Source organism: Stegostoma tigrinum, chromosome 16 (assembly GCF_030684315.1).
Source record: "Stegostoma tigrinum isolate sSteTig4 chromosome 16, sSteTig4.hap1, whole genome shotgun sequence".
Classification (NCBI taxonomy): Eukaryota; Metazoa; Chordata; class Chondrichthyes; order Orectolobiformes; family Stegostomatidae; genus Stegostoma; species Stegostoma tigrinum.
In genome coordinates, this window is record NC_081369.1 from 11,199,203 (window position 1) to 11,220,730 (window position 21,528).

The window sequence follows — 21,528 nt, forward strand, 5'->3', positions numbered from 1 at the left end:
TGCACATGAACACATAGATCTTTGGGCTTTTACTGTTTTTAATTTTTCATGATTTAAAAATTACTCATTTATCCTTTCCCGATTCAAAATGGATGACATTACACTCACCTATGTTTAAACCCAGCTGCCTTGATTAGCCTACTCATTTAATCGATCTGCGTCTTTGTAACTACATGTTCCTGTGCATAATGTAGTCTCATCTTTGGGTAGAATTTCATTGTAGTGAATCTTTGGGGCCATTTCTCAGTGATTGAAGCAAAACCTACAAGCTTCTGTGCCTGCTTTGCCTGATCCCTTGAGAATTCAATCCAATCAGACAGCTCTATGTGCAGACAATCTGTCACCAGTGCTATGCTGATAGCTGAAGCCAAATGATAACCTACAAATACTCACAGCTGCAGCCTGACAGATGCTGAAGTTTAGAAATTTAAGGTAACTGTGACCTTCCCTGCCACCAGTACTGGGTGTCTAATTACTTGTTGGAATATACCCTCATGCAGAGGTATCTGTAAAGGCCCTTTGTGGTTCTGCTGCTTCAAGAGATCAAGAAAAGTTAACTTTGGCCAAATACCTCTCCAGTGAGGGTGCTCCTTGGCTGACCTGGCTGCTGTGCTCCAATGCATGTGGCTAGACATGCTGATGGCCATGCTCTTCCTCTTCATGTCTAGCAACAAGTGATAACGTAGATCTTAAATCCTCTTGTGCCTTTCAGGGCAGTGCTCTACATTGTGTTCAGTTGTGCAGTGTTTGATTTTGTGCGATTGCTGAGTTCCCACTGTGTTGTGTGCTGTCTCAAGCCTGTAGTCATGATTATAAAGATGCTTAAACCTAACTGCAGTTTTGTGGCACCAGGAATTTTTAAAGCATTTATAATACTGATCAAAGGTGTCATCAACAATGTTATCAGATAGCACTTGCCTAACAATAATCTGCTCAGCTTGGGTTCTCCCAGGGCCCCTTAGCTCCTGACCTTACTATAGCCTTGCTCCAAACATGGACAAAAGAGTTGAATTTCAGAAGTGAGATGAGAGCGATTGCTTTTGATATCAAGACTGCATTTGACTGAATGTGGTATCAAGGAACTCTAGCAAAACTGGAGTAAATGGGAGCCAAGGGGAAAACGCCTTGTCCTCAGCCCTACCATCTTTAGCTGCTTATCAATGATATTCCCTTCATCATAAGGTCAGAGGTCAGGATGTTTGTTAATGACTGCACAATGTTCAGGACCAGCTGTGACTCTTCAAATACTGAAGCAGTCCATGCCCAAATACAATAAGATCCAGAAAATGTCCAGGTTTGGGCTGACGAGTCACAAGTAACATTTGCCAAGCAATGACCATTTTCCACAAATAAGAATCTAATCATCACCACTTGGCAATCAATGGTATCGCTGAATCTCTCATTATTAATATCCTGGAGATTACCATTGACCAGAAACTGAACTGACTAATCAACACAAGCACTGTGGCTACAAGAGTAGGTCAAAGACTAGGAATCTTGCAGCAAGTAACTCATTTCCTGACTCTCAAAGCCTGTCCATCATTTACAAGGCACAAGTCAGGAGAGTGATAGAATAATCCCCACTTGCCTGCATGAGTGCAGCACCAACAACAATCATTTAACTTGACAGCATCAGGACAAAGCAGCCTGATTGATTAGCACTAGATACTCATTCAGTCAGTCCCTCCGCCACCAATGCTCAAAGGCAGCAGGATGCACCATCGACAAGAAATTCAGCAAGGCTCCTTAGACAGCACTTTCCAAACTCATGACTACTACCAACTAGACGGGCAAAGGCAACCAATATACTGAAGCCACCATCTGCAAATTCCTCTCCAAGTTACTCGCTATCCAGTTGGAAATTTGTATTCAATGTTCCTGGGTCAAAATCCTGGAACTCCCTCTATAATGGCATTATGGCTTGCCTACACCACATGGACTTCAGTGATTTAAGAAAGGAGCTCTCCACCACCTTCTGAAGAGCAAATAGGAATGGGCTTCTAGCCAGCTACTAATGCCCATCATCCCATGAGTGAATAAAAACAAAAGCTCATGTTTACACAATAACAATTATTTTGGCTTATGTTTGTGGCATAGAACACAATACTCCACTCAGCCCACTTACCTAACAGATTGTGCTCCCAGTTCACTCTTAATATTATCATGCCACACTATCTGCCTTACCAGATCAACTGAGTCTTACTGCAAGCTCTGTCGTTGATCAACTCTGCCGCCTCTCCTTTTACAGAGAAGCCTGGATGTCTGTGTCTGTGATCAATGCCTTCTTGCTCTGCAGCCACCATAGCCGAGCTGCTAAGGTATTGATACATTGTGGGGCCTATGCACAATCCAAAAAAATTTAATCTCAGCTTGACTCCACTTCTTATTTCAAATTTAGTTGCTACTAATTAATTAGTCACTGGGTGAACTGCTGATGCTAGTTTAACTCTGCCCATAGAAAAGCTGCTTGGATGTGGCAGCACATTGAGTAGAAGACCCAGCACGTATCTTTCAAACAGTCCTCACCCCCAAAGCTAGTACAACTGGTAAGATTCTGCGCTTTGTGTCAGTCCTTCTCTGTTGTGTTAATTAAGTCATTAATAAATGTAGCAAATAGTTAAATGAATTCTTTGGATGCTATGTTTGGTCACTCCCTTTGACTTGTGTGCATTCACTCTTAAACAATTAATTTGCCCATTTCTGTGTCAGCATTTTATTCTCTCTATCCCCTCTTTTGCTATCCTCATTCATGCAATTTGTTGTGCTGGGCAAGCATTCTTTTGATATCCCTATCTCTCATACTAATCCATTCCTTTTCTCCAGTATCTCTGCCAATGGAAGATTGATAAAGGACTCACTCTGCTTGTGGCAGATCCTCACTGCTCTTGGCTGCTTCATACTCCTGCAATGATCTGACAAACAAGGAAAATGATCAATAAACATATCAATAAACAGAAGTAAATATGCAGGAGAACAACCTACTACTTTTTTAAAAGTCAATTTCTCTTTCCAGTTTTACGTCCTCATTCCCTGCAGAATGATCACCTTCACTGAGGTACAGTTTCATTGGATGTTAGCGATGTTACTCAAGTGTCTATGGTTTATATAAGAGTCCTGATGATAACAGGCAGCAGACTGTATTGTTGAGGATTTAGTTAAAACCTTTCGCAATCCTGGATGTGCATGGTATCCAGTCCACACACGTATAGCGAGGAGACAGCAGATAGTAATCAGGGGTGGAAACAATTTATTTTCCTAACTTTTAAGTGATACACAATTGTAGGATCTACATTGCTGTTTTCATTGTGATCAACCAACTCAAAGAAAGCTTAAGTATACAAAATTAAATAACGTACAATAAGTAAAAGAAAACAAATGAGTAAAGACACAAGTCAATTTGTCTATGATCTCTTGTACTAAAGAAGGGTCAAATCTATTATTTTGTATCCAATAGTAAAAATGTCCACAAGTGAAGGGATGGCAGGATTGGTAGGCATGGATGCTGGCTTGATCTGAAAGGAACTTAAGAGTCCTAATTATGGGCCAATCTATCTCATTGTTCTCATCTATCCCATTTGGTTCTGAATTTGATGTTAGCACAACTTCAGAACTGGATTAACACATATGTAAACTTTAAATCACCAAACCACATTTACGTACTCTCACTCAAGCATATTGAAGTTACAGCATTGACTTGGGCACAATTTTTTGCCACATTGGAGAATCTTTACAACATGGCAAAAATAGTGAAAGTACTCAGAAATTATAAGTCCTGTATTTACCATTTTTCAGGTGGTGTAGATAGATTTGGCTCTGGGTTTATGATTTGTGAAGGCAGTTAGCCATTTAAATCATCAACTGCATCCTTTCTTATATGTTTTTGGTGAAATAAGTGTCTGAAGTGTGAAGATTAGACAAGGTAAAAGCAGATCTGAATCTTGTGAATTCATTTTGATAGCCAAGATAAACATTTGAAGGGGTACGTTAACCATTTGGATCTTGTCTTGGGCCACCCTTGGTGGAGGTAAGGCACCTTTTGGGACCCAATGAGATTTTGAAAAGTAGTCATGTTGGTGTGTAAAATGTGGTAGAACTTATTTAGTGTCAACTTGTCAAAGAACTGTAAGAGCTGTCAGAGAACTATCAAAGCAATCAAAAAGAAGTGCTTTATATTTCAGTGTGCTTTTTGATATCTGTTATAGAATTTGTGCTAGATGCCAAACTTATCATTTTCACAAAGCGGTGTTTATAATCAGAGCACAGTGAATAGCTACAAGTGATTTTTGAATAGAAATGTTGGCTTTCATGAGGCACTAAGCACTTTAGCCAATTTTCTGTTTTTGTCAGATATCATTTGGAGGAAGTTCAACGTATTGATTTTTTAAAAAATCAATGAAAAATTTTTATAGAGATATTCTCAATTGACATATATAACATATCGTTTGTCAGCATAGTTCCTGAGATTTGTCTGTGGTGGATATTAGGTGAATTGGCGGTGAAGAGGGAGCAGCAAAGTGTACAATGACCAGAAATGATTGATCTGAGTCGGCACTAAGTTGGTATAGTGAGTAGTGTATGGGCTGCCATTGACCTTTAATAAGCAAAATAGAGGGTACTGTGGTGTAGGGTGGCATTGGCCATATGACAGGTCAATGTAGTGGGAACTTGTGCTTAGGTTGGCATGAAGGTTAAAAAGGCAATGGGAAATGGAACAGGGGCATAGGTTATGAAGTGTCATAACTTGACATGAATGGGGGATGTGTGGAGGGTGGGGGCTTTGAGGAGTGAGGGCTGTATGCATGTTTTTGGGGTCCTGCTTTATTAAACTGCAATATACAGTCGATGTATATGGCTATATAGGCAGACATTCCAGCCAACAGTATCCACTGCCATTTTGGGGCCACTCAGTTTGCCTCCCAAGGAAGCCACCATCTCTGAGCAAGAATCTGATCTTCTGGAGCTTCAGGTTGATGGGACCTGAAAATGGGCTGTTTCCTGATTTGGAAGCAAAAATCAAGGCCTTTCTCTTCCAATTTTGGCGCACCTTGGTTATCACCCCAACATGCCCCTACTTTACATCAGACCACTCTCCTCCTTGAATTTTGCTATCTTCTCCATTCCTGAGTTTGACTACAACTTTTCCCTTCTCTTAAATATTCGGTCTATTTTAGGTGCACTCTCTTTAAAAATTATCTGTCCCAATTCATCACATTCTCATCCCCTCTCCCGAGACTGAGTTGAAAAACTCACTCTGCAGATGGCAGGCATTCACTGTTCTCGATTTCTTCACATTCCACCACTGGCCTGACAGTCAAAACAAATAGAAATGAACAGCAGCATACCTCCTGTTTCTACTACTTTACACAAAAATATGGTTACACATACTAGGGTATGTTTATTTCTGTAAACCTAAGGAAAAATGCTTCACTGAAACAATTCTGAATCAATGCCAATTTGTTAGCTTTTCCTTCTACTTTACAAATAGAAGTTATGTCCCTCCCCCACACCTTGTATGTATATCTGTATGCATGCATGCATGTAATAATTCACATGCACATAAACATTTTCAGTATGTGCACATACTAAACAAGCAGTAACATATACATTACATAAGAACAGATTTTGCCCAAAAATGGCATGTGTGCTGGTATGTAAAATGGTAGATTGAACTCATTTTAGCAATGTTGATTAAACTTCAAAATTATAGGTATGTTACCCGCAGATCTACAATTCACATTCACGATGAGTCAGGCCCTTGGAAGGACTAAAGTGTTAAAAAATGTACCACAAAAGCTGTTCAGTGTAATTTGCTCTGTAACCGTTAGATTGTCTCATGTGCAGTCAAAGAATCATTCATAGCTCACTGCTGTACTTATTCTCTTCAATCCTCTCTCTTTTGTTCCTCCCTCAATTCTCACTGTCTTTCCCACCCTTTTCAACTCTCGGGGGATACGTGCATTTTCCTTCTTTCCTCACTCTAGAATTTTCCTTCCTCATTCCCAATATTCAGTCTTTATGCTGCCTAATACTGTCTTCCTTCCCTCAGCCCTTTTAAAAGAAGAAAGGTAAAAAAAACTCACAGTGCTGCTGATAGACCATCATCAGTCTGTGCTTCTTCACAAATCTGCATCAATCTGATACAGAAAACAAAGAGAAGAGCTGTTAACAATGCTGGTTAGAAAAACCATGCTGGCAGCTGTGTGTTTGTATTCAGACATTAGTTGTCAGGATCTACTTCAGTGCTGAACCTGGTGGACTTTCTGGGGTCAGCACAAAGCTTATCTAATTGGTATGACGACAGTGAGTGGCGGCATGAATCAGGAGAATAATTTAATATTGGTCAGTGGCCATCACTTCACATCTGTTATCAATGACTCTTTCACACTCTCTCTTTTTCTCCATTCATCATTCCCTCTTTGGAAGAAAGGTAAAGAACTCACTCTGCTGTTGATTGATCCTCACTGCTGTTGGTTCTTTTGCAAACTGCCTCTGCCCTGACAGTAAACCAAACAGAAATAAATGGCAGCACGTAGGCTTCAATGTTTCTATAAGCCTACACAAGTACATACATAATCAAAAGACCCAAAGTCAGTTGACAAATGGACATTTAAGAATTTCACTATGTATGTAAATATACACACACACACACACACACACACACACACACATATATATTATATGTATCCATACACATACCTTAGTGGTCATATAGAAGGTTGCATTAATTTCAATAAGATCAAAATTTGCTGCATGTGACTAATGTTCAGAAAGTAAAGACAAAAATCTGACTTCACATACATGCTACAAAATAAAATTGGTGCAGCATTCTAGGTTAATTAAGTTATAAGTTTTTGTGAAACTGTAGCTTGTTTGATAGCCTTGATATTTTTGGCTTTTTGTAACAGAAGTTCATTATGTTTTAGAACACCCACCCAATGAGAAATAAATTGATGAAAAAATATTACACCTTTCATGGCCTCAAAATGTCCAAATGCTCTTTAGAGACATTTTTCTATTTTTTGTTCATGGAGTGTGGGCATAGCTGTATGGGTCTGCATTTACTGTCATTCTCTAATTGCCCAGAGAGAGGAAAAGAGTCAACTACATTACAATGGGTCTGGATTCAAGCATAAGCCACACCAGTTAACTAGATAGGTTTTTACAAGAATTGATAGTGGTTACATATTGCCATTAGGCCAGACTTTTTATTCCAGATTTTTAATGAATTCCACTTAAGTACTTTTGAAATTCAATTGCCTTTTAATGCAGTAAACTTGGCAAATAATTTACACAATGAAAAATATGATGATGATGAGAAGGTAACCTTTCTCAATGCTATTGCTTCCATATCTTCAAATGCACGCACGTCAAGTCTACACACGGACACATTCAGAATTTATAGATGGACACTTCAATATCTGTAGGCAGATATGTTCAGAGTCTGTAGACAGGCATGTTAAGAATCTGTGTATGGACATATTTAGAATATATATATGATTACAATCTATGTCTCTCTCTGTATCATTCCTTAAATGCTTTACTTTCTAATTCATCTGAACTAATTGATGTGTAGAATGTATGCCACCTCAACATGAGACTTAGCCATGCATTTTTGCTCAGCTACATTGGAATTTAAGGACTTACTCTTCACTGGGTAGATCTTCACAGCTCTTAGTTCCTTCACACACTTTCACAATTCTGTCAGACAAAGAGAGACTTATCATTCAGGAGAAGCAACTGCTTATTGATTTTCTGTGGCTGCTTTTCATATGGATTCTTTGGATGGAACACAATTTCTCCCAGATTAACTTTCCTCCTTGTCTAATGTTTGATCTCATGCTTCATGTCATGAATTACTACATCCATTATTGTACTGAGATCAAATGACAATATAATGACATTAGCAGAGGAATTGATTTTTATGTGTCAATTTGATTCCGTTGTAATATTCTGAAACCTAAGTAAATAGGATGTCGATTCAAAACTTACTGCAGAGGCAGGATTAAAGTAATCAAAAATTTACTTTAGTGTAAGACAGAAGGAGTACTGCAGTTCTGGAGCTGCTGTCTTTCAGGTGAAACACTAAATATTGTGAGACACTAAATACCTGTTCAAGACATGTAAAGGATTTCTCAACACCATTTAACTAAGAACAGAAGGTTGCCCTTATCCTCCCAGAATCAATACCATCAAAATTAATTTACTGTTCTTCACAAAAAGTATCTGATCAAGCATACTATCAATGCCATTTCGAAGGTTAAGCGAAACAGTTGATGATTATTACTTACCATTGGGAACATATAAACTGCTGATGGGTAGCGTTTTTCATTGTTCTTTTAATTGGTGAAAAATTAAAGAAAGGCAATAGCTATGACACTAGGGTTGTAATGAGAGCTGGATGACTGAGTCTACCAGCTGACTTCAATTATTAAAATAATTGTCTAAAGGTGGACAATGGAAACTGATTTCTTTCAGACAGAAGATTTTAATGGGGGTCACTTTGGAGAAGAATGGCTGAAACAAAGTGTAATACATGGGGCATGATTTCTCAGCTGTGTTCTGTGAAGCCAAACCATATGATCAATGGAAAATTTAATTGAATATGTAGACATGTGCTACATATTTCTCAGGAGAACTACAACAAATAGCCCTGTCACTTACTTCTACACGAGAAGCAGGACAAATTTAGCCCAGGCTATTAATATCCCATCAGTATACTTTCAATCATCAGTAAAGTGATGGGAGAAGTAATCAATAGTGCTATCAAGTAGCACTTGCTTGGTAACAACTTGCTCATCGATGCTAAGTTTGGGTTCTGTCTTCTGCTAGGGTCACGTAGGTACTGCCTCATTACAGACATATTCAAACATGAACAATATAGAGAACTCCAGAGATGAACAGACAGTGACAGCCATTAACGCCACATTTGACCAAGTGTGACATCAAGGAGTCATAGCAAAATTAGAGACAATGGGAATCACGAGCAAAGTGCTCTGCTGGTTAGAGCCATGGTTTTGAGTCATGAAGATGGTTTTGGTTGCTGGAGGTCAGCCACCTCAATCCCAGGATTCTGCAGGAGTTCTTTGGGGTAATATCCTAGGGAGATCCTTGTTTAGCTGCTTCATCAATGACCTTCCCTCTACCACAGGGTCAGAAGTTGGGATGTTCATTGATGGTTTGCACTATCGTCCACACCATTCATGGTTCCTCAGCTATTGAAATAGTACATGTCCAAATGAAGCAAGACAGACAATACCCAGGTTTGAGCTGATGACTGGGAAGTAAAAAGAGCATCACACAAGTGCCAAGCAATGACTATCTTCAGCATGTGAAAATCTAACCACCCCAACTTAACATTCAATGGCATTAGTCAATGAATCCTATGCTAACAAAGTCCTGGGAATTATCGTTGATCACTAACCTGGACTAGCCATGTAAGTAGTGGTTATAAGAACAGGTTAGAGGCCAGGAACCTTGCAGTGATTAACTCATCACCTGACTCTTCAAAGCCTGCCCACCATCTACAAAGTACAAGCCAGAGATGGATGGAATAAAATCTCCAACAATATTCAAGAAGTTGACATCATTCAGGACCCAGCAACCCCATTTGACTGGCACTACATCCACAAACATCCAGTAGCTCCATCAAGAATATTCAATAACAATAGTTTGTACCATCTACATGATTCAGAAATTCACCAAGGTTCTTTAGACAGTCCTTCTGAACCAGTGACCCATCTAAAAGTACCAGGGCAGCAGATAAATGGGAACATTACCACCCGCAACTTTCCCTCCAAGCCACAGCGCACTTACATTTTACACATTGTGGTTATTGTTGTATTCTTTTAAGAAAATGTAACTTCTCTACTTGTCTAAACAGTTTGACAATCATATCATTTTAAAGCTAAATACATAAGAATACAATATTTGGCTTATCTAGCTTAAGCTTCAACAATCATTCATGTGCCAGCGGTGGAACATCCATATAATGAGACTTTTTAACCATCACTTATGTGCAAGTGTTTCTTGGCTTCAGGCCAGAGACTACTTTTTCCTAATTTGATCTATTTCTTATCATCTAACATGCATTCTAGGTTAGTCATTTTATCCCACAATCTTTTCGACACCCACTAAAAGAAGCTGTCTAATAATCGAATTTGAAGCCATGAAAATAACTTTTTTTCCAGAATTTTCCTTGCAAGAATCTCCTTATATTTGGGATCAGCCTCAAGTTCCTTTCTTTACACTGGTTTGGGAACTTGGATTCAAGTTCTCATGCTTTGATGGACAGAACCAAGTGCTCTAAGCTATTTGGATACAGGGTCAATTAATTTATTGCTTTATGAGATAAATCTGGGATTTATACTCACTGTTCATGTAATACAGCACAGGACTCTGCTTGCTCTGTTGTTTGCTATTCTACATGACTGTCCATGGTGTGTTGTATCTACAATCACTCCTGGATCTCCCAGACTGACTTTTATTTTCTTCCAAAATAGAATACATTGGCACCTTGTACAAACTCGCACACTACAAGGTGGATTAAATGGACCCATGCCCATATTAAGAGGTCACAGTGAAGATGTAGTGGCTTTGGTTCACCACCTCTTCTTGGCAGTATGGTTGTGATGTGATGACAATCATGACCTACTCTGGCTCTATCAAGAACAATCTGAATTGACAGAACCCCTTTCACTACAGAAAAACAGTTTGTGGTGCTTCAGAGGAAGTACAAGGAAGAACAAAGCAAAAAGGAGGATAAATGAAAGTTTCTGAAAATTTTGAGTAGAGTCAGAAGTCAACGGAGAGGAAGCTTAGAGGGCTGAATAACCTCCTCCTATTCTTATATTATAGAACTACGTCAGCAGTGATAAACTGAGATTTATAATTGTGAGAGACTGATCATAAAGCAGGATGATATAGAATCCATACAGTGTGGAAGCAGGTCATTTGGCCCATCAGGTCCACATCAACCCTCTGAAGAGCATCCCATCCAGACAGTTGCCTAATCTGGAATCGAACCCAGGTCCCTGGCACTGTGAGGAAGCAGTGCTAATGAGTGAGCCACTGAACCACAGTCACGAGTTGAAGCAAAAGTTCTGTCGTTGGCAGCCACCGAACAGTCAGATCTGGAGAGAATTCCTGAGTTGCCTAGATGTCAGTAGGAAGCAAGTTTCAGTAGAATAATAGCGTGGAATTGCCAAAGAAGAAGACATTCTCCAAAAGTTGTTGAAGATGCAGGTTTAGGGAATCCATGTTAAGCAATAAGTCTGCCGAGTTAGCATTTTAAGTGTCGAGGGGACAGAAATTAATTGAAGAAAATAACATGATGTCAATACATAGAAATTTGCCAAAGGTCAACCAATTACAGCATTACCAATTGAGCAAGAAACTTTAGTTTGGAGAAAGGAGTATATCTTCACTGAGGCATCATTGCCTGTCAGGATATAGCTGGTGTAAAAGGATGATTTCTCTACCTGATGTTTGTAACATAATTTTTCCAACAGTTTTGTTTGCATTTTTACCTTATGTGTATTAAACTTCTATGTGCTTTTGTAAAAGTACATTGGCATCTCTTGTATATGTTATCAGTGACTAACATTCGTAATATACAAACAGAAAAATAAAACTTGTGGCCTATCATGCCAGGTTTCTCTTGGGATCTGACTTGTCCAGTATTAACTTCTACTCTAATTGCTCTAAGTAGCAGCTCTTTGTGGGATAAAAAGAAAATCCATAATTTAAGAGGGATCTGTGAAACTTTAAAACATGAGCAATCAGAAATGTTAAGCATTGAAGCAGGAGAGTTGTTACAAAGAATATTGAAAGTTAGAAATTTTAAAACCGTTTTTATTGTTGCTAAGGCTTTTTTGGAAGTAGAATATGTAACTGGATTATTTGAAATCTTTTACTCAGGTTAAACTAGAAAGTTAGTGAATAAGTAGGAGAAGGAATCAAAGCAGCGTCTCATAAGGATGAGATGTTTAAAGTGATGACCTATATTTAGAGGTAAGAAAAAGAAACCCTGAAATTGATTTGTCACCAAAATACTTCGATAAATTTAGTAAGAAATGGGAAAAAAACTTTGAATTGGAGTAAAAAGTTAAGAAGTGAAAAGAGAAAAGAAAAATAAAGAAAGAGAGATGGATAGAGAAGTGACAGAAAAAGAATAAGTAAGAAAGAAGCAATAGTAGTTCAGAGAAACAATCTGCCTCCACTGGGGGGCCATGATTTAGCTAGAAATCTGCATCTAGTTCCTAAAATTACAGAGGGGGAAGTTGAAAGATATTTCACCTCATCTGAAAAGATAACGGTGAAGTTGAAGTGGCCAAAGAATTTGAGGTCCTCAACATGATAGTGTCCTGAAAGGTGCAGCTATGTTTGTGTCTGCCAACCCTCAGATGAGCAATCTTCAGATTAGAATGCTATGAAAAGGGTAATACTCAGAGGCTGTGAGCTTGACCATTAAAGATTCAGGTTGTAGGAGTAGAAAACTTATCATACATTTGTACAATTTGGAAGAGAAAAAGAAATGCCGTGGCTTTAGTGACTTCAAACTCATGTAACTGGCTGGACCAGCATTTATCATTCATCCCCAATTGCCCTCAAAAAGGTAGTAGTGAGCTGCCTTTTTGAACCACTGCAGTTCTTGTGATGGTGGAGACACTGACAGTACTGCTTGGAAGGGAATTCCAGGACTTGGAACCTGTGATGCTAAAGAAACAATGATATAGGATGATGTGTGGCTTGGAAGGAAACTTGCAGCTGGTGGTGTTCCCATGCATCTACTATGCTTCTTCTTCTAGGGGTTAGAGGTAGTATGTTTGAAAGATGCTATTGGAGGGGCCTTGGTGAGTTACTGCAATGTATCTAACAGATGGTATGCTCTGCTGCCACTATACTTTGATGGTGAAAGCAGTGAATGTTGATGGTAGTGGATAAGTAAGTGGAGATTTTTCTGCTATGCCCTTGTCATGTGCATTGAGGACGATGGACAAGAAATGGGGGTGGGGAGTGCAGGAATTGACCATTTCATTGCAGGGTTCCTAGCCTCTGACCTGTTTTTGCAATCACAGTATGTAATATGGCTGATTCAATGCAGTTTCTAGTCAATAGAAACCCCCAGGATTTTGTTAGTGGGAGAATCAGCAATGGTGATGCCATTGAACATCAGGAGGTGATGGTTAGATTCTGACTTGTTGGAGATGGCCATTGCCTGGCATTTTTAGTGGCATGCATTTTTCTTGCCAGTTATCGGACAAAGTCTTGATGTTATCCAGGTCTTGCCGTATCGAATCATGAGCTGCTTCAGTGTCTGAGGATTTGTGAATGGTTCTGAACACTGTGGCCATCAGCAAACAACATTACTTCTGACCTCAAGATGGAAGAAGGTCATCGATGAAGGAGCTGAATGTTGTTGGAACTAGGACACTACATTGAGGGACCCTTGTAATTATGTCCTGGACTGAGATGATTGACCTCCAACAACCACCATCTTCCATTACACGTGGCACAAATTAAGCCAAACCCAGCTTTATAGCTAGAGCACAATTTGAAAGATTTCAAAATGGACAGTAATAACAAAATCCCAACTATCCCAACATGATCAGTTTATAGGTCATAATCAGTTTATACTCAAATATCAAATAAAGTTGCCTTCTTTGTCACATCTATAGATATAACAATTTTTTTCTTGCAAGATCCAGTGTTGCAAGCTTGATGATTAGTTTTCTTCTCTTATAATCTAAACCTTTTCCTTAATTATTCACAAAACTGAGTTTAAACATTCTTATTTTCAAATAAACCCTTCAGGTTTTGAAGAAACCGCATCATGTCTGGAATTATCTTGTATTGAGGTAATCTATTTGTAACTATTCTGAATTAATTCCTTTCTCCTGGAGTAACTGTTTTTCCATTTGACTCCAGCTCGGTCTTCTGTGAACTGATACCAAACGTTTTCCAATCGATAGATTTTTCTGAAGCAGAAATGACTGAACGACTCCATAATATTCAAAGATAATAAAATGTGAGGCTGGATGAACACAGCAGGCCAAGCAGCATCTCAGGAGCACAAAAGCTGACGTTTCAGGCCTAGACCCTTCATCAGAGAATTCTCCAGCATCTGCAGTTCCTATTATCTCCATAATATTCAGCCCTCCTGAATAGATACATGGACATTGGCCTTAAATTAATTGAAGAAAAAAATTTAAACTAAAGCTGAAAGATCACACTTATGACCTAAGAAATTTAACTAAAGTGTGTGAATTGACCAAAAGCATTTAAAGATTGCTCAACAAAGAATATAAACTGGAGCAGATTACAAAAGCTAAGGCTTAAAATTTTGTTGTTGGAGACAGGGGCATAGTATTGCTACCTATCTTTGGGGAACCAGAAAAGGTGAGGCTCACTAGATCTTATCAAATCTAAAGGAAACTCATTAATTATTACATTAATTATGTAGTGAGTACTCAGGCAAAGAGGAATTGTGTTCATGAGGACAGTCAGGAAGGAGGAATATTAAGCTTCAGCTTAATAATTAAAGAAGTAGGGGAGTAAAGTAAAAATATCTGACCAATTCAAAAATGAATTATAAATTGAAAATTCTGAAGTCAATCCCCCAGTTATCAGACAGGATAATATGGAGATACTTAAAAGATGGAATATTATGCTATCTCCCATAAAACTACTGAGGTGGCCTACAAATTCATAAATTGATTTGTACAGATATTTTTGGTGGTACATACTGTTCACATAGAGGATTCTCCCCCCAACATTCATGAAGCATCATCCTTATAAACTCGTCAGAGATGTCAGTCGACGTTAGGGAAGAGATCAAGCTCATGGTGCAAAGTGACAATATTGAACCAAATCGCAATAGGTGGAGCTCATATTTTGTGATGGAAAAGAAACAAGATAAATCACAATTATATGTAGATCATAAGTTATTCTCTAAGTTGTCTTAGGAATATAGGCTGCTTTTTAAGTACATGAGTGTCAATTTACATTCAATGAAATCCTGCAAAAGGCAAAATCAGATATTCTGTTTTCAGTGATGCTGACTGATGGGTAAATATAAGCCAGAACATCAGGAGAGCTTTGCAATTCATTCTTAAACAGGTCCATTGGGATCTCTCACAACTCCAAGAACAGATGGGCCCTAATTTAATGTATTATCTGAAAGACAACATGAGAGTGAGAGGGCCTTCAATTCAGGTGCCTAATATGAATATGAGATTCTTGCCAAGAAGATTCAATTAAACTTAGCTCCATTACCTCCAACAATGCAACATTTCAATGCCAGCTTTGGTCATGTGAAGTTCTGAAGTGGGAATTGAACTTTCAACTACAGACATGAGAACACTAGAGATAAGCTGTAATCTTTTTAATTTCTATACAACACCCTGTGGATGATTTGATTGAGAAATCAGCACTGCTGATTTGCAGCACCAGGAAACCAGGTTCAATTCCAGCCCAGGGCGACTGTGTGGAGTTTGTACATTCTTCCCGTGTCTGCGTGGGTTTCCTCCCACAGTCCAAAGATGTGCAGGCTAGGGTGATTGGCCATGCTAAATTGCCCATTGTGTTCAGGGATGTGTAGATTAGGTAGTTTATAGGGGGATGGGCCTGGGTGGGATGCTCCAAGGTTCAATGTGGACTTGTTTGGCCATAGGGCCTGTTTCCACACTGTAGGGAATCTATAAAATAAAAATTGTGCTGAAAATAATACTGTACACAACAGATTAGCAGCAAGTCAAAAACTGTGACCAGTTTTTTTTAAGCACATGCACCACAATCACATACTGGCCCTGAAACAAATGGAACTCCAGCAGGATATTAAGAGAACTGCTCAAAGTCACCACAGAATTGTATTGTAGGCATTTGGTGCAAGGTTTCTGTTTGTTTTTTCAGGGGTACTGCTGTGAACTGTGGCAGGAAACTGATGGAATCACTTTTCACCCACCACAAACTTTCAGTGTTACAATGTGGATACATCTGAAAAGATTACATCTATTATCATGTTTCACATACACACACTATAGGATAGAGACAACTACATCATTAGCTGCATGGTGATCAATACTTCAATTAAAATTAATTGATTCACCCCTCTGTAAAAAAAAATACATTGGAATGGTATTCATACATTACTACAGTTACACAAAACACTTAGTAGCATTGGGTTAAAGTGCCAGTGAAGAAGCAGTTAGTTTTCAGTCCTGGTAAAGATGCTATGGCAGTGACTCTCGCATGCAATTAACAATTACTTTAACTTTATTTTGTCTCACATTGAACTAGGGACAGGATTGGCACCTTCATTTTAATCTTAGTTACTTATGTTATTCCGGCCTCAGTCTGCTTGAATCAGTGAACTAACCCAGGAAACACTTTTTCATACAAAGTATAAGCCTTCCGAAAGGTTGCAAACATGATGTTAATTAAAATGTTCAAGGTGGAAATTTCTTTTGGATAAATAATATCAAATATATTGAACTATGGTGGGTATATGAAATTGAGGTACAGATCACATTGGCGAGGCCTCTTCTGGAATAGTCTGGTTGTCCTGTTAAAGGAAGGATGTTATTAAACTGGAAGGGATTCAGAAGAGATTTACCAGGATATTGCCAGGTATGGAAGGTTTAAGTTATAAAGAAAGGCTGGATAGGCTGGAACTTTTTCACTGGAGTGAAGGAGGTTGAAAGGTGACCTTATACATATGGGGGTATATATAAATATATGTACAAGTATAAAAGAGGGGTATAGATATGATCAATAGAAGGTGTCTTTTCCCTAGGATGGGTGTTTTCAACATTACAGGAGAGAGATTTAAAAAAGACACGAGGGGCAGATTTTTAACGCTGAAGATAGTTTGCATGTGGAATGAACTTCCCGAGGAAGTGGTGGATGTGGGCACAGTTACAATGTTTAAAAGACACTTAAATAAGCACATGAATACAAAAGGTTTGGTGGGATATGGGGCTGGAGCAGGCAGGTGAGACTAGTTTAGTTTGGGATTATGTTCGGCACAGACTAAGTGGTAAACTTAGAGCATATATATACACTTAGAGCATATATTTACTGTATATATACAGAGCAGTACACACAAAGCACAGACTAACTGGGAATCAGCTCACGGACTGACTGATATACATACAGCACGGTTGAACCAAATTGTCTGTTTTTATGCTGTATGGCTCTATGACTCAATTATTTAAGTAACTGACAAAACAGTTTTGAAGAGCTGAATAGGTAACTCATTACTATGTTCCAGTGCAAATGCCCAATATGAGGCAAATCCCCACACTCCACATCTTTATGTGCAACCACATCAAATGCACTTACTCCGTGTCCACCTCCTCCTCCTCGGTGATACTCCACAGCTGCCTGCGTGAATTAAATGCCACATTAGTCCGAAATACCATTACGGTTGGAGAATCTTCCTCACTACACATAGAAAAAAATCCTTGGAGAATAAACACTTTTCAAGGTTTTCCAGGACGCAGCTGAATCAGCAGATAAATCTTCACATTCTCATTTCACAGGCATCTAAGGTCCTTGAGTGATTGGATCCTTGGTGCATGCAATCCAAATTTTAAATCCATGGAGTTGATCAGAATTGGGGTAGAAGGCAGTGTTAAGGGGTCAAGATCATTGTTTAGCCACACAGAAGGTGGAAGCACATTGACTCACATATGAGCAGTGATATACACTTTGTGGCACCGATAAAGCATATGGCTGCCTGCACTTAATAGTGTTGAGTTCTATAATGTTGAGATTCAGGCTGCCTTATCTGAATAGACTCTATAGACTGTTTACACAGAGTCTCTAATTTAAGTCCATACTGTTGCTTGACAAATTGACAGGATATACAGTCAGTGTCTGCTTCCTGCACTGAGCATTACATCTTTTGTTTGACAGCATGCATGATACAGATCGTGTGTCAGCTGTATACATAAATATACAGTCATTTTGACTTGCATGCACAGAATAAACCACTGATTGGCATACATGGAGAGCACAGACTGATTGTTACACAGAAAGAGCAAAGACAGACTGATATACACAGAGTGCAGACTGAATGGTACTCACTGAGCACAGACTAATCCATGAGCTCAAATCACAGATTAGTACACACAGAACACAGACTAAGTGGTACACTTAGAGCATAGACTGAGTGGTACACACAAAGCACAGACTAACTGGGAATCAGGTCTTGGACTGACTGGTACACATAGAGCACTGATTGACTAGTACACACTGGACATGGACTGACTACTACACAAACACAGTGTGCAGTGTGATATGCACAAAGAGTACTGATTGAGTGGTACGCACAGGGCTCAGACAAACTGGCACACACTGAATTATTTACAGTAAATTATTTACCTTTCTTCTTCTTCCTCTGGTGTCTCATCACTTTTGTTTGAGGGAGGGAGCAGCAGTGTAAGAGATGAACAAGAAGCCATCTCACTCCATTGGTAGCTGCCATAATTGTAACTATATTCAGGTACTTACCATTATATGCTGTTGTCATCAGCAGGGCCTGGCACTCATAGATCAAGTCTCAATATAGCTTGTAAAGAGCTGGCATATCCCCAGTTGTGTGAGTACGAGAATGGAAACCCATTTCAAAGTTTTTAAGAGAATCATTATGTAGCACTCACATAGTATAGGTGCAAATAGGCAGATGTTGCCCATCTGGCCAAGGATCAAGAGGCCAAAATCACCCGCTAACACCCAGATAATTGGGAAAGTGGCATGTTCCTTCAGATCTGGAACAATGGTCCTAACATATTTCCAAGCATTTTCCTTTTGCATATCCATGAGTTAAATTATGAAGAATTTTTGGAGTTTGAGAATGACAGTCTGGATTTTTCATTAGCTCTTAAGAGTCCCTCAGTTTGGCCTGTGATTGTTGAATGCCATCTTTGTAGTGCCCTTGATGTAACTGCCGCTTATAGCATCTGTCTTGATGTAGTTGTCTTTTGTAACATTGTGATCACTTCCATCCCATTACAGTGTTCAATAATTTTTTTTTTGTTGGGCTGACAGTGTTCAACAATCACTCAAATAGAAATAGACATAATGGTGTTTATACAATTAATAACTATATGAATATACCTCTGCTTTATTAGTGTTACATCTGTGGCTGTGATTTGTTTTGTGATCTGTGCCAATGCCTCACATTCGCTTGTTTGAGTTTCAGCATCAAGATATTGAACCTCTTCATCCCAGTCAGATTCAATGTCTACCAACTCCATCTCCTTTGGAATACAAACTGGAGCTGGAAATGTAGAGCATATTTCAGTGATTCACACAGGCTTAAATTTTTAGAGGGACTAATCAAAGTTAGACATATCAAGGACTAATCGAGGCTAACAAAGATTACATATCAAATAAAAACCAAAAGTACTGCGGATGCTGTAAATCAGGAATAAAAACAAAGTTGCTGGAAAAGCTCAGCAGGTTTGGCAGCATCTGTGAAGGGAAAAACAGAGTTAACATTTTGGGCTTGGTGACCCTTCCTAAGAACTGAAGAAAGATTACATATCACAAAGTTAATACATACTGCACATTACAGGGACCAATCAAGGCTACACATCTCAGGATATGAATATTACAAAGTATTTAAACTCCAGAAACAAACCATTTCACTCAATAGGGCCATTTACTACATGGCCTCCTGGACGATCTTCCAACTTATCATTATGTGCACTTAGTATTAGAGCCCACCACTGAATTCAACCTGAAACCATGGGCAGCACTGCCAAGTCCTCTTTAAGTAGGCCCAGCAGGGGTTTGTAATCAGTTATTATTTTAAATTTACATCCGTAAAGTTATTAATGCAACATACTGACTCTAAATATATCAGCCAAAACTTCCTTCTCTGTCTAGTGTATTGACACTATGCATTAGCCAAAGTCCTTGATGTATACACTATTGGGCAGTTCTCTTCATTGGGCCACCTATGAGCTAATAATTCCCCGGTGCCATATGGGGAGACTTCGCATGTCAGTACGAGATCACATTTAGGATCATAGTATACTAACATCTTAGACGATGATAGATGTCTCTTCACTTCTCTGAAAGCTACGGGTTGGCTATGTTACCATTTCCAAGGCTGATCCTTTTTTAAGAGTTGATGCAAAGGTACCAAATGGAGGCTAGGTTATGGATGATCTTTCCATAATAATTCACCAGCCCAAGGAAAGACCTAAGCTCTGGTACAGACATGAGAGCTGGGGCACCTTTATCTTCCAATGGGTGTAACTTGGTCTTGTCAACTCTGTAGGCAAGTTGGGGTGCCTGGAACACACATTGTCCCCTTCTAATGCATAAGCCCAGCTGGGAGAAACATGTAAGTTCTATGTCCGAGTTCTCTCAGTGCTCCTTATTTGTCTTCCTTGTTACTAACATGTCATCAAGATAAACTATATAGAACATAGAACATTACAGCACCGTACAGGCCCTTCGGCCCTCGATGTTGTGCTGACCTGTCATACCGATCTCAGGCCCATCTAGCCTACACTATTCCATGTACGTCCATATGCTTATCCACTGACAACTTAAATGTACCTAAAGCTGGCGAATCTACTACCATTGCAAGCAAAGCGTTCCATTCCCTTACTACTCTCTCACTAAAGAAACTACCTCTGACATCTGTCCTATATCTTTCTCGCCTCAATTTAAAGCTATGCCCCTTCGTGCTCGCTGTCACCATCCTAGGAAAAAGGCTCTCCCTATCCACCCTATCTAACCCTCTGATTATTTTATATGTTTCAATTAAGTCACCTCTCAACCTTCTTCTCTCTAATGAAAACAGCCTCAAGTCCCTCAGCCTTTCCTCGTAAGACCTTCCCTCCATACCAGGCAACATCCTAGTAAATCTCCTCTGCACCCTTTCCAAAGGTTCCACATCCTTCTTATAATGCAGTGACCAGAACTGTACACGGTACTCCAAGTGCGGCCGCACCAGAGTTTTGTACAGTTTCACCATAACCTCTTGGTTCCGGAACTCGACCCCTCTATTAATAAAAGCTAAAACACTGTATGCCTTCTTAACAGCCCTGTCAACCTGGGTGGCAACTTTCAAGGATCTGTGTACATGGACACCGAGGTCTCTCTGCTCATCTACACTGCTCAGAATCTTACCATTAGCCCTACCAAAGTGCATCACCTCACACTTGTCTGTACTAAACTCCATTTGCCACCTCTCAGCCCAGCTCTGCAGCTTATCTATGTCTCTCTGCAACCTACAGCATCCTTCGTCACTATCCACAACTCCACCGACCTTAGTGTCGTCTGCAAATTTGCTAACCCATCCTTCTATGCCCTCATCCAGGTCATTTATAAAAATGACAAACAGCAATGAACCCAACACCGACCCTTGCGGTACACCACTAGTAACTGGTCTCCAGGATGAACATTTCCCATCAACTACCAACCTCTGTCTTCTTTCAGCAAGCCAATTTCCGATCCAAACTGCTATATCTCCCACAACTCCATTCCTCGTCATTTTGTACAATCCAT

General features: G+C 39.3%; 1 protein-coding gene across 9 annotated transcripts in view; it reads right to left on the minus strand.

The window, feature by feature from the left end:
• Window positions 1–21,528, minus strand: part of LOC125459854 (cyclic nucleotide-gated cation channel beta-3-like) — a 189,249-nt gene that overhangs the window by 95,574 nt on the left and 72,147 nt on the right. For 4 of the 9 annotated variants that reach the window (XM_048546802.1, XM_048546800.1, XM_048546804.1 and 1 more), the window contains 7 exons: window positions 19,120–19,282; window positions 18,385–18,414; window positions 17,341–17,382; window positions 7,645–7,698; window positions 6,441–6,494; window positions 5,251–5,304; window positions 2,859–2,912 (listed from right to left, as the gene is read on the minus strand). In XM_048546802.1, the coding sequence (XP_048402759.1) occupies window positions 2,859–2,912; window positions 5,251–5,304; window positions 6,441–6,494; window positions 7,645–7,698; window positions 17,341–17,382; window positions 18,385–18,414; window positions 19,120–19,282 (451 nt within the window). The remainder of the gene's footprint in view (window positions 1–2,858; window positions 2,913–5,250; window positions 5,305–6,440; window positions 6,495–7,644; window positions 7,699–17,340; window positions 17,383–18,384; window positions 18,415–19,119; window positions 19,283–21,528) is intronic. The other 5 variants (XM_048546807.1, XM_048546805.1, XM_048546803.1 and 2 more) reach the window with 4 other exon arrangements.